Genomic DNA, 12676 nt, shown 5'->3' with positions numbered 1-12676 from the left:
CTCACTTGTTAATTATTGAGGACGAGGAGACGCAGGTTTAAGAAAGAGTAAACAGCTTTGTAGCTAAACAGCTTTGTAGCTTTGTAGCTGTTTACCATCGCACATCAACTCGAACGTTACAACTGTGTTGTCCATTGCGTGTTACTTGATGTCATAGCCCAGTTCGAATTGCTAAAAATGTACCCACAACTAAACTCAGTAATAACGACAATAATAATACTAATAACTGCACGTTGGTTACTTCTTTGTTCGATGTCTGTTGCATAAAGGAGTATCTCAATGTGCTCTCATCCACAATGACGTCAATGACAGGAGCAGTGCATTGTGGTCGACGTGTGTCGATTCTATTTCTGGATGCATTTGCTGAGGTCGAAAAAAGATATACTAATGAGGGACCCATTTGTATCAATAAAAAACACGAATAATATTAATTTTATGGACCTTCGTGACTGTACATATTTCCTGCACGGTCCCTGGCCCCTTGCTCTCAATAAGCCGCACTGACCAGTGTGGTGAAGTGTTCTTTAAAAACCTCCATGGCTGACACGAACATGGGGTTGTTCCCTTCATCTAGCCGTGTATTGACAAAGAGCATACACATTCGTATTAATGACAATGTAGATTTTAAGTTTTCGTGACTGCAAGGATCCATACTCTTTGGTTCTTTGGGTAAAGTCACGTAGTTGAAAAAATAATAAAATAGAAGAATAAAATATAAAATAAATAATACATAAAAATAAGAAATAAAAATAACTGCATTTATTTATTTTTATTTTATTCCTTTTTTCACCGACGTGACTTTACCGAAAGTACCAAAGAGTAGTGCCAATGTAGTGTGAGGGTGCAGACTTTAATATTTTAAAGATTTTTCTTTCCTCTCTCAATATTCTGTCCATACAGTTGGGGCCATGTGGTCATGAGATAATTAATTATTGCAGTGAATATTGTTCTTACATCACCGCGTGTTAGAGAACGGCCTCTGGAGGATTACATCACGCAGAACGGTGCTCATTCTCACACGCTGTTTGTCACATGCCTATCCCACATCGTGCCCCAACCGTGATCAATCCACTGCTGGAAACATAGTCCTCCCAAAGCTGTCGCCATCCCGCGTCATGGTCCCAGGATGTATAACAATCCACCCAGCACCTGCACACGCGCGTATCTCATCACTTAATCGAAAGCCCTCTAAGGTGCGTTCCCTCCTCTCGCTAATCTCGCCCACCGACCTTCATTCCTTCTAGCGGCGTGCCCTGCCAATCGCCCTGATCATTTTCAGTCCCAATAGCCCAAATGAGCCGAATCAAGTAACAACCAATGTAAACAACATACAGCTTAAGTGCATTCATGGGTGGCATGGCTGAAAAACCATCCATCTCACTACTTTTTGACAATGCCGTTTAATCGTTGGTGGCTCGAAACCCGAATCGTAACCGAGGGTCCCAGCGATGCCGGCTCCGTGGCACGGACACAGCATTCGTCTCCCGAGCCACCCAGCTCTCTCTTGGCTTGCACGCACACTTGACAAATTGTGAATTATTTCCTTAAAGACTGCGCAGCCGGCACTGCGTGTCAGGGTTCTTATCGCCAGCGATGTGACTGGACTCGTTATCGCCTTGTCCTCTCAACGATCGTCAGTTGGCCTCCCATAGGAGCGGTGTCTGTGCAGTGCATACCTTTGGCAGGGCAGTATAAGTATGCACGTAGAGTTTGTACAGGCGGGGCCCTCCAATTAGCTGAGCTCACGCCACTGCTGGTCGAAGGGCCTCCGCTACTCTGAAGAGTCGAGACGAGTTAGTGGACCACGTGCGTGCCTCTCCTTCACCGCAAGCTTGACATCCTGCGTGTGCACTAACCATGAACCTACGCATCAGCCTAGCCAGGGGTGGGCCAACCAAGGGCCAAAAAGTACCCGTGAGTTTTGCAAAGAGCCCAGTGTATATTTGTGTATATGTAGACAGTTTTTTGGACAGCGCGGAAGACATTCGATACTGTGACAGTACGTTCTACTAATAGGGTTTTTCCCCTTTTTTCTGGCAACAAAACTGACACCTTTTGCAAGGAATCATGCTTACATTAACCGCAATACTTGCAGTCAAATGCAAACAAAAAACAATACTCTGATAATGTATGCATTGTCTTTGAAACTGGTGCATAATTATCAGAGTATTGTTTTTTGTTTGCATTTGACTGCAAGTATTGTGGTTAATGTAAGCATGATTCCTTGCAAAAGGTGTCAGTTTTGTTGCCAGAAAAAAGGGGAAAAACCCTATTAGTATATTTTGGTACTGGCAAAGGAGGTCCCATGATGTACGTTCTTCGTTAGTCGCACGTGGTGGATTAAATAACCGCATGCGGCTCTGGAGACGCCAGTTGGCCACCGCTAACCAGCTCTTTAACTCATTCATTCACTTTCGCTAGAGCCAGGCGAGAGCCCATTGAGTTTGCCTCTTTAACTCATCCATTCGTGAACTTTATTCGTAACCATGCGAGAGCCCAATCGAGTTCACGCCTTAATTCACATATCTACTATAACCCAAGTGAGAACGCACTGAGACGAACCATCTTTTCATTCACTCATTTATTGATTCGTGAACTCGATTTATCACCATGTGAGAATTAATTGTGTCTAATCATCACGAGAGACCTGGATAAAAGCGCACAGTACCATAAACACCGTGAAAATAGGTCATGCGTGTGTACAATTGTGTCTGTTTGTGCCCATAACGTAACGATCGCCCAGTGGCATTGCTTTATGGAGGCCACGGCTTGCTGATGAGACACAGCGAAATTGAAACCGGTCCAAAGTTACTTTGCTTAAACGTTACTGGGAGACATACATCTGGAAGAAAGTCAACGGACTCTTCATTGTCTTACGTGCTCCAGCATAGTTCACGGTCAACAACAATTGCTGTGCAAGTTCAAATCCCAATTGGGGGCGGGGGGGGTGGGGGTCGAGTCGACTCAGCCCATCGTTCCTCTAGGGTCGATAAATCAGGTAACGTGGAAAGTAAAAATGTTAACTTGACATGTGCCTCCTCCTAGATCGGCTTCGACGAAAACAAGATAATAAATACCGTACCTGCGTTTGGCGTGTGAGCAACATGAGACAGCGGCGGCAGGACGTGGCGGTAGTTTGTCGTCGCGCTAAATCGGTGCTCACTAACAGCACTAACATCCGACCGTGAGTCCGTGTGCGCCTCCAACTAGCACGGCTGGCTACGTACGGTGCGAAAGAAGTTTAACATACAGACTTAAGGGCAGAAGGGGAAGATTGTTACGCGTGTCTGTTGTGTTGTGTTAAACTTTCCACCCTAACCCGCAGTTCCGCTATGATGGGCTTTTCTCGTCATTGACAGATTTTATTAAAAGGGAAGTGTCCGTGTGTCTGTAAATGTTAGGGTCTTTGAATGTGCGTGCGTGCTCGCTAACAGCACTTGCCCCCCCTCCCCTAGCAGTCTGTTAAGGCTATACGGGAGAGCTTTGTCTTTGTTGTTGGAGGAGCAGTGGTGGTCCGAGCCACAGAGAACGAATTTATTTGTTTAGATTCCAGACCACTGCCGGTGTCAGTGGCGAGGGATATTTGCACCGATCCTTCTAAGCCTTCGATTCTGGTGTTCCCCCACCCCACATCATGCCTTAATAAGTACTCGCTGATAGCAATTGCCCCACCGTCTATGTAGACTATTATACATTGTCTTTGTATGCGCGTGTGACTCGTACAAGCGGTGTCAAGATCGGCTTCTTTGGAGGAGGCTCGTGAAGGACGCTGCTACTGGGCCGTTGGAGGCAGTCGCCCTCCAGCAACAACGGAGGGTTAAATGAACGACGCTCACAACAAACGAGCGGAGCGCCGGGCGGATAAAACGCAGCAAGTTGGCACAGTGATGAGGTGGTGCATATTCAGTCATCTCAGTCAGTTAACCCATGGCACCTGGATCTGTCCCGTGACCTGTCAGCGAGCCTTCCCCACCCCGCCCGACCGCAAGGTGCACCTAGACTGGCACAAAGCACCGTGGTGATGTCCCCGCCACTTATAGTGGCGAACGGTGGTTGTTGTTGTTATTGTTGTGGCTTTGTATGGACGTGAGCGGGTTTGTAATGCCTCTGTAAACGCGTGCGGCTTGCAGTTAAGCTCAAATTGTCCATCATGAATTAACTCGGTGGAACGGCGGATCTGCAGTATATTTGGGGCCGTCCATAAATGACGTCACGCGATTTTGGACGATTCTTGACCCCCCCCCCCCCGTCGTCACATGGCGTCACAAAAAGTCAGACCCCCCCCCGTCAAATATGACGTCACAAAGCTCTGCCCCCCCCCCCAAAATGCTTCAAATCGCTTTAAACTATTGTCATTGTAGTGCCTATTTAATGTGGCACTGCACTCTGATGTTGTAGGAGAATACATTTATTTAAAAAGTCGATTTAATTAAGTAGAACGTGTTGTCTATATTTAAAGTTGCGCGTTTTGATGTGTCGTCACATTTCTCACCCCCCCCCCCCTCGTCACACATCGTCACAAATGTCTGACCCCCCCCCCCCCCCAGGTGCGTGACGTCATTTATGGACGGCACCTTAATCGATTAATATAAAAACTAAACGAAACATTCATCGAAACGCGAGTGGGGTGGGGGGGAGAAGCGAATCGATATTGTCTCAGTCGTACACGCAATACGTTCACGTGGCGAGTACCCCAGCCACAAGATGCCGCTACGGTCACCACGGACTTGAAACAAACAAACAAAAATCATCATCGGTCTCTTTAATCGAGTCGCGACCATGAATTGAGCCGGGCGGTGGGGGGTGGGGTTGGAGGTGGGAGGGATAGGTGACTCGTTACGTGTTCATTAATTAGTCACTAATTCTACGCTGGTGGAAGCTGCAATTGGTCGAGTAGAAGGAAGTATCACATAAGGAAGAGCGGCAGCCGCGAGTAAAGTCCTCTCACTGTTTGTGGAGCTTTCCACTCCACTGCTCTCTACACAACCGCCGTTTGACAGCCTCGCCAACTGGGATAATAGTTCCCAGAAATTACATCTATCTTATACATATCTCTCTTCGAGTTGCAGTTATCAGCCGAGATCGTAGATGATTCTGGAATTCGTGTTGAATTTGGCTTGGTGAACAGATGAGAAGCCGCACAGATACGACGAAGATGGGATCGGCGTGGCCGGCGTTGGTGAAGTACCTGATCCTAATGGCCGTTCTGCTCATACAGGTACACAAACCCTTTGCCGGTATAATTGTCACGTTCACTGGTGAAGTATGGTTAAAAAACATCAACACCCACGACCGAGACGGCGTGGGGGAGGCTTTCAACCTACCGTGGATCGACAGATATTCACAGTTTTTTATTATTATTATTATTTTGATTATTTATCCCAAGAAAGTCTCAATACTTGGTCAGCATGGTCCTTATTTTGTGCGACCAATTCCTGTTCGAATAAGTACGTGATCGTGATGAAGATGCTGAATATTGTGATGCTGTTTATATATGTCCAGGAAAGCCTCATTGAATCTCAGTAATCGTTTTCAGGCGTGTCTGGGCACATCTGGATATTTTTCGGCAATTATGTAATTGTTATTATTCTTGGACTACTATAAAGGTATTGCTATTATTCTCGCAATGCGCTATAGTTACCGGTGCTTCTCAACCTTTTTTTTAAATTCCACGGCGCTACGTACGGTACTGCATGTATGTGTGTGCGTATAGTGAACTTCTTTCGCAACGTACGTATCCAACCGTGCTAAATCGGAGATGCGGGCACACACACACACTATGTACACGTGTATGTATGTGTGTCAGCGTGTCTCTGTGTGTGTCTTTGTTTCTTTGTGTGTATGTGTGCGTATCTCCGTGCCTGTGTGTGTCTGCGTGTCTGTGTGTGTGTCTATGTGTGTGTGTCTGCGTATGTGTGTGTGTGTCTCTCTGCGTGTCTGTGTGTGTGTCTGCGTGTCTCTGCGGTCGTGGTGCTTGGCCACCCACGGCCTCGTGTATCGTGCCGGCCTTCAAAGGTGATACTCGCCAACAGCACTTGCCCCAACAGTCTGTTAAGTCTGTACGGGGGATCTTTGTCTCTGGGTGTCTCCGTGTCTGTGTGGGCGTCTCTGTTACGCAGCGGTTATCGCGCAGCACTGCTAACCCGGCGACACGAGTTCGATTCCCGTTTACGGCCAACACCAGCGACGATTGTCTGAACCGGTCCTGGGCCTCCCGTAGGTCGACTCAGCCTCAAATGAGTAGCTGGTGCGGTGCGTAAAACATCGCCACTAGGGAGACAAAGGCGGCCGGGCGTGGTGCTGGATACCCGCCACATCGTGTGCCGTGCCGGCCTTCATTGATACCCGCCAACAGCACTTTCCACAAACGTCTGTTCAGGCTACACGGGGGAATCTTTGTCTCCGTCCCAATTGCGCATGAATGACCGAGATGAGTTAAGAGGTCCCTGGGGTGGTGTTGGTGGGTGGGGGGCAGTGGCGTAGCTAGGATATTTTGCGCCCGGGGACGAACTATAAAATTGGCGCCCCCCCCCCGTTTAATCACATACAAAATGTAATTACATGACATGTAGGCTGTGTGTGGCGGGATATATAAACTTGTAGGTTGAGGTGTAGATTTGTGCAGTAGTTTCAGGCTGCTGCGCCCACCGCAATAAGTTACAATGTGACGTTGTAAGCCTCATTTTGGCGCCCCTTTACCTTGGCGCCCGGGGACATATGTACCCCCCTGCCCCCCCCCTAGCTACGCCTCTGGTGGGGGGTGGGGGCTGTGTCTACCGCGGGTCCCCATCGCGGTTTGGAGTACGGCTTTGCTGATGCCCTCCTCTCGTGTGAACGCGAAAGGGGAAATCGCCTGGCCCATCTCGCTGCTTCGCCGACCGCCGGAGACGGGTTGGCAGTTTCGCAAAAAGCGCCGCGTGATTAACCAACCCCTTGCATTTGCCTCTTCCTGCCTGTCCGTCTATGTCAGGGGTGGGGAACCTTTCTTCTGCCAAGGGCCATTTGAATGTTTATAACATCATTCGCGGGCCATACAAAATGATCAACTTAAAAATTCGCCTGTTATATTTGGTCAAACATTTAATTAACTCGCCCCTAATGCGATGGCTGGAACTGTTTCTCTTTGGCGAGGCGTGTGATGTTAGCTGCTGGTGTTGATGATGTTGCTGCTACTCGCAGCTGCTTTTCCAGGTTTGCTCCGAGATTTATTGAATTTCGAGTCCCGCCTGCGGTTGCCTTGGCAGGGCCACACCAAATGATTTCGCGGGCCTTATACGACCCGCGGGCCGAACGTTCCCCACCCCTGGGCTATGTGTCTTGGGGGATGCTGGGGAGACTATAACCTTTTTTTTAAAGACGGTAATGTTAACGTGTTAAAGATTATCTACAATGTAAATGAAGATTATCTCATGTAATTATTTGCATGTGCTGTTAAGAAGGGCCATTTCCAGAAACGTTACTTATTACGAATTTCCCTTTAAGGCCACAGTGTTACTGACGAACGTGTTCAGTTTTTGGTAATGTATGTTTGTGTACCACTGCCAGTTCGTTTAATGTAATTCGTTTAATGTAAACGAAGGAGGATTTGTTGGTGCAGAGTTGTTATGCTGCTTGGTACGTCCTCCGGCGACAACAAGGAAAACACATCAGGGTTTATACCGACATAGTTTTCGATAGATTAACAAACCTTTCTCCCATGGCGATGACGTCACATGCCACGACACCATGGCCAGGAATGAAACTTGGCCGGGGATGAAAGACTACAATGCAGTACATAAACCACTCGCCATGAAAACGCTTTCGGGAGCAACTTGATTTTTGTTTTAATGACTCACAACATCAACCCAAAATGCCAAACTGTAGTCACTGTTGAATTGTATCCACATTGTGCAATTCTGAGAGCACACGGCTTGCGATTAGAAAACAGTCGGATTCAGCTAGCAGTGCATCACACTGTGTTAAAGTATCCCCCCCCCACTCGCCTATCATCACAATCGGAGCGGGGAGTTCCCCCTCTGTGCCAGCTTGCGTTATTAAAACAGCCCATACAGTAAAAAGCTCGTGAAGCCAGATCATAAACACCACTTTCTGTAACATTAACAGTACTTATTGTATGGGAAAATCAGCCTGTTACAATTCAAATTGTGGCATTTATATGACCGGTTTACAAAAATAATAATATAATTCGAGTTGGTTGGGTGTCTTAGTAGGTCAAGAGACACTTAGTCCGAATTTGTTACGACCTGGGCTTGTTTCTGGATTTCAGCTGCTCGCGAATTAACCAGCCCCGTCACCAAACGACTGCACGACTACATTTGACTTAATTTGGATTATTTAAAATCTGAGACTTAATTGTCTGTTGGATGTATACGTGCCACTACTTACATCATGTATGCAAAGGTATGCGCCCTCTACCGTGGATAGGAGAGGTTCGTTGAAGTCGCTTGCGATGTGGTTCTATGATGCCATTCTCCGCGGCAACTTTAGAACACAGCGTGATGCTCCGCTCGCTGCAGAGTTCAAAATGGTAAATCCTCCATTTCATGACATTGTGTCCATGATTTAATTGGAATATAATTTGGAGAAACGAGCAAAAAAAAAGACCGTAAACAGAGTTTGCTTTTAGTTTATATAGCATCGAAATGGAAACATCATCTCAAGAAGTTGTGTCAATAAATGCACGTGAATACAAACAGAAACACAAACTCAGAAGTCTTAAAAGTTACAGAACCCCTCCCCCTCCAAAACAAAACGCAAGAGCGTGGTAAACTGAAAAGTGGCTACATTACACTGGTCAACAAAAAAAACATTTTTTTTCTGGCCTGGACTTTTGCAGCTGTTTTAGACTAATTTCAGGGTGCTGATTCCAAATCTGATCTCAGATTTGCTCTATCACATCATTTTTATGCTATCGGCATACCCCATTTTAATTGATTTTACCCGAAATTAACTCTGTCACTTATGATTGCAAGTTGTTGCGAGGCAGTAACTGCTTTAGTGTTAAAATATGGTGCTGTATTTTCAGGATAGAGTGTTTATAATATAATTTTATGTAGATATCCACATTTATTTAATATTTTTCTCCTGCAGTTTTTATTGAAAAATGCAATATTTGATATCTCAAAAACATGATGTGATAGACAAAAACTGATGCCAGATTTGGAATCAGCACCACAAAATTACCGTTGGAATAGTTTATGCCAGAAAAAGTGTGTTGACCAGTGTTATCCACGCACAAAATTGCCTTAGGGGCCACCCATTGAGTAGGTCCACAAAAATCTGTCAAGACTTGACAACTCCTCCCCTCCCTGTACGCACGCGGACTTTTGACCCCCCTCACCACCTGCGTACTGACGCACCCCCCCCCCCGAATCCTATAGAACGGCCGATATTTAATCCACGCAGAAACGATCAAGGATTAATAATATTCACGTGTTTAAGCAAACAGATCGTCCACACCGCCGGACTATCTAACTCATTTGAAGGCCAATGTAGACAAATTATTATCGAGGCTTCACCCCCCCCCCCCCGTTTCCTATGCGTACGTACATCGTCAGTAGACCCCCTCCCCCCATACGCAAGCGTACGCATTTGGGTTAACCCGCCCCTCTACGCCCTCCATGCGTACGCACTCAATGGATGGCCCCTTAATGGACACAACCTCGATGTGGACTGCAATCGTAAAACGGCATTATGGACCACATTCTCCACATTATCCGACGTACTCCCCCCCTCTCCCCTACGTCACTCCTGTGTGTTAGCGGAGAAGTTGTAAGAGAGATGTGGGGTGGGGGTGCAAGTCTTAAAATATTGTCCACGTGTCCCTGGGTGTGCGTGTGCTCAAGAGCCTGTAATGTTGCGTGTCACGTTTTATTGACACCGGGCAAAAAGTTCGGGGTGCGTCTTCATCTCGGTAATTACGGAAATCGTCAATTATTGCAACGTCTCTTCAAACACGAGGTGGGGGGGAGAGGGGACGTAGAGGTAATTTTATGGTAACCGTGACTGCCGGTCGTCATGGCGACGACACGTTATCTCTGAGCAAACCATGGCAACCGTGACTGCCGGTCGTCATGGCGACGACACGTTATCTCTGAGCGAACCATGGCAACCGTGACTGCCGGTCGTCATGGCGACGACACGTTATCTCTGAGCGAACCATGGCAACCGTGACTGCCGGTCGTCATGGCGACGACACGTTATCTCTGAGCAAACCATGGTAACCGTGATGGCCGGTCGTCATGGCGACGACACGTTATCTCTGAGCAAAACATGGCAACCGTGACTGCCGGTCGTCATGGCGACGACACGTTATCTCTGAGCGAACCATGGCAACCGTGACTGCCGGTCGTCATGGCGACGACACGTTATCTCTGAGCAAACCATAGTAACCGTGATGGCCGGTCGTTATGGCGACGACACGTTATCTCTGAGCAAACCATGGCAACCGTGACTGCCGGTCGTCATGGCGACAACACGTTATCTTTGAGCGAACTATGGTAACCGGGCGCGGCAGTGAACCGCGTGGCTAGGGTAGTTAATGTCAACGCGCCTGTTTTTTTGTGTGATCTGAAAGAGGAAATTCCCATGATCTGTACCCACGAGAGCAGTGGGGGGGGGGGGGGGTAAGATCCTGATATTCGTCAGCACAACTTTTTGTTTCTGCCCTGAGAAAATGCTGCGGTAAAAGTGCCGCGCGGTTCGATTCGCGTCCCTCCGATTCGATGGAACTGAAAGCGCCTCTCGGGGGCTGCGGGGGTCACGCAAAAACGTGACATACATTAAAATACTCTTTTGTTCTTTCGGTAAAGTCACATCGTTTCTAACTACGTGACTTTACCGAAGGAATTAAAGTCACACAGTTATTAACGAGGTGACTTTACCGAAAGAACTAAAGAGTATAGATTCCTGCAGTCTCGAAAGCTTCAAATCAAGATACATTAAAATGCCAATTAAAATCAACGAAAAATATGAATTCATCTGCACGCACGTGCGCGCGCGCGCGACCAACTCGACACGCGCGTGTGATGAGCGTAACATTGGGATTTTCATCGACGCGGTGATGCAATGTACTCTTCTGGATATACAAAGGACACCGTTGTGCCCTGAGTCACTCGCAATCACCAGGAAGCTGCGAGTCGAGCTCACGAACGCACGCACCCAGGGGGCAAAGTTGAAGACGGGTTTAGGGGCGTCCACCGATTGTACTTTGCGCAATGAAGACTGAGGTCCAGCGCTAAGAACGAATGTTTTACAGGAGGATTACTGCCTTCGGGTTCGTTAAAAACAAACATTAACAGCTCGTTGTAGATCCACCGCTGGATGAAGCCCCCCGTCCCCATGCCGTGTTGGTTGCGGTGGCGTGGCGGTTGTTTGACCATACTTCACCACGCTGGTCGTCATTGTGTGTGATCCCCCTCCACGTGGCGCAAGAGCGCTGAAGCGTGGTCACCACATCTACGCCTCTATATAAGGAACGAAACAGGTGGACTTCTCCACAAATCTGGCTGTCGCCTGATGAAACTGGTTGTAATTACTGGCGAAACTTCGTACTCAGATTGTAAATGTTGTGGCTTGGCTCTCCAACACACCGGTGTGCTGTGCTAGTGACGAATTGGCACGTTCTGTTTACGTGACAACCCTTACTAGTTGGCTGTGTCAGGTGGTCGCGGGTTTTAACGACACATTTATATATTTACACGTTCTAACCCCAAAAACCTCTATTATGAATGATATTGGTCGCAAAAGCCTACCACGTGTTATACTGTCATTGTGTGTGTTGGTGTAATGGAGGTGCCCAGGAGCGGTGTAGATGCTGCTGGCCACTGATATTAGCCGTGGATCTTGAATCTATGTTACTCTGGTTTTCAGAGTTCATACAACAGCGCGTTTACCACTGCCACCACTGCTCCCCTTAGGTTTGTTTTCACGCCTAAAGTGACTCGTTTAAGCCTAAATGTGTCTAACTTATGAGTAAAATTAATAAAAGTTCTAGTCCATCAGGCAATGAGCCTTGAAGACTCATGTTTGATTTCAGAATTTGTTTAGGCAGGCAAACTATGGACTGGGTGCGACCCTTTTAGGTTCTCATCAGCAGTCTGTTAAACTAATCCTGTTTTCAGATTTATAGGCAGACGCCACCCATTTAAGAAACACTATAACACATTTTACCAGGAAAGGCCCACTGAGCTATGTAGCATTTTTTAGAAGCGGCCTGGCCACAAATGATAGCTCAACGAAGTGGTTTATCGCGTGGAAATTTATAGCAGCCAAATACTCTGAATGCATGTTTCTAAATGTGGAGGGAAAAACCGGAGGGCCCGGAGAAAAATCCATGCGACCATGGGGAGAGAGACATGCAAACTCCAAATATACAGCAGGCGTCAGAGTCGGGATCGGGATCAAACCCACGAGCTCCAGTATAACAAGCGAGGTAGTTAACTTCTTGCCAACACGGCACCTCAAGTCACTACGTTTAGACGGTTGACTTACAAGGCCCGACTCTAAAAACACGCCACGTTTGTCATGAACACTGCATGCCTTGAAACGGGAAAATATACAGCAGGTCGACGTTTTAGACAATGGCCTGTTTTCAGGGCAGAGAGAGATTGACTTGTAGTTGGTTAAATTTAACAATATAGAAACATCACATACAGTATAGTGTATCCATGTGTTG

General features: G+C 47.2%; 1 protein-coding gene across 2 annotated transcripts in view; it reads left to right on the top strand.

Moving 5' to 3' along the window:
* Window positions 1-4909: 4909 nt before the first annotated feature.
* LOC144718772 (receptor-type tyrosine-protein phosphatase beta-like) overlaps window positions 4910-12676 on the top strand; it is a 43168-nt gene continuing 35401 nt past the window's right edge. Inside the window, exon 1 of one of the 2 annotated variants that reach the window (XM_078594298.1) lies at window positions 4910-5218. In XM_078594298.1, coding sequence (XP_078450424.1) covers window positions 5129-5218 — 90 coding nt within the window. In that variant the 5' untranslated portion in view covers window positions 4910-5128. The remainder of the gene's footprint in view (window positions 5219-12676) is intronic. The other variant, XM_078594299.1, reaches the window with a different exon arrangement.

Source organism: Lampetra planeri, chromosome 5 (genome assembly GCF_965212315.1).
Source record: "Lampetra planeri chromosome 5, kcLamPlan1.2.h2, whole genome shotgun sequence".
NCBI classification, from domain to species: domain Eukaryota; kingdom Metazoa; phylum Chordata; class Hyperoartia; order Petromyzontiformes; family Petromyzontidae; genus Lampetra; species Lampetra planeri.
The sequence above is the reverse complement of the archived record's forward strand: the minus strand, read 5'-3'. Positions and strand labels throughout refer to the sequence as shown.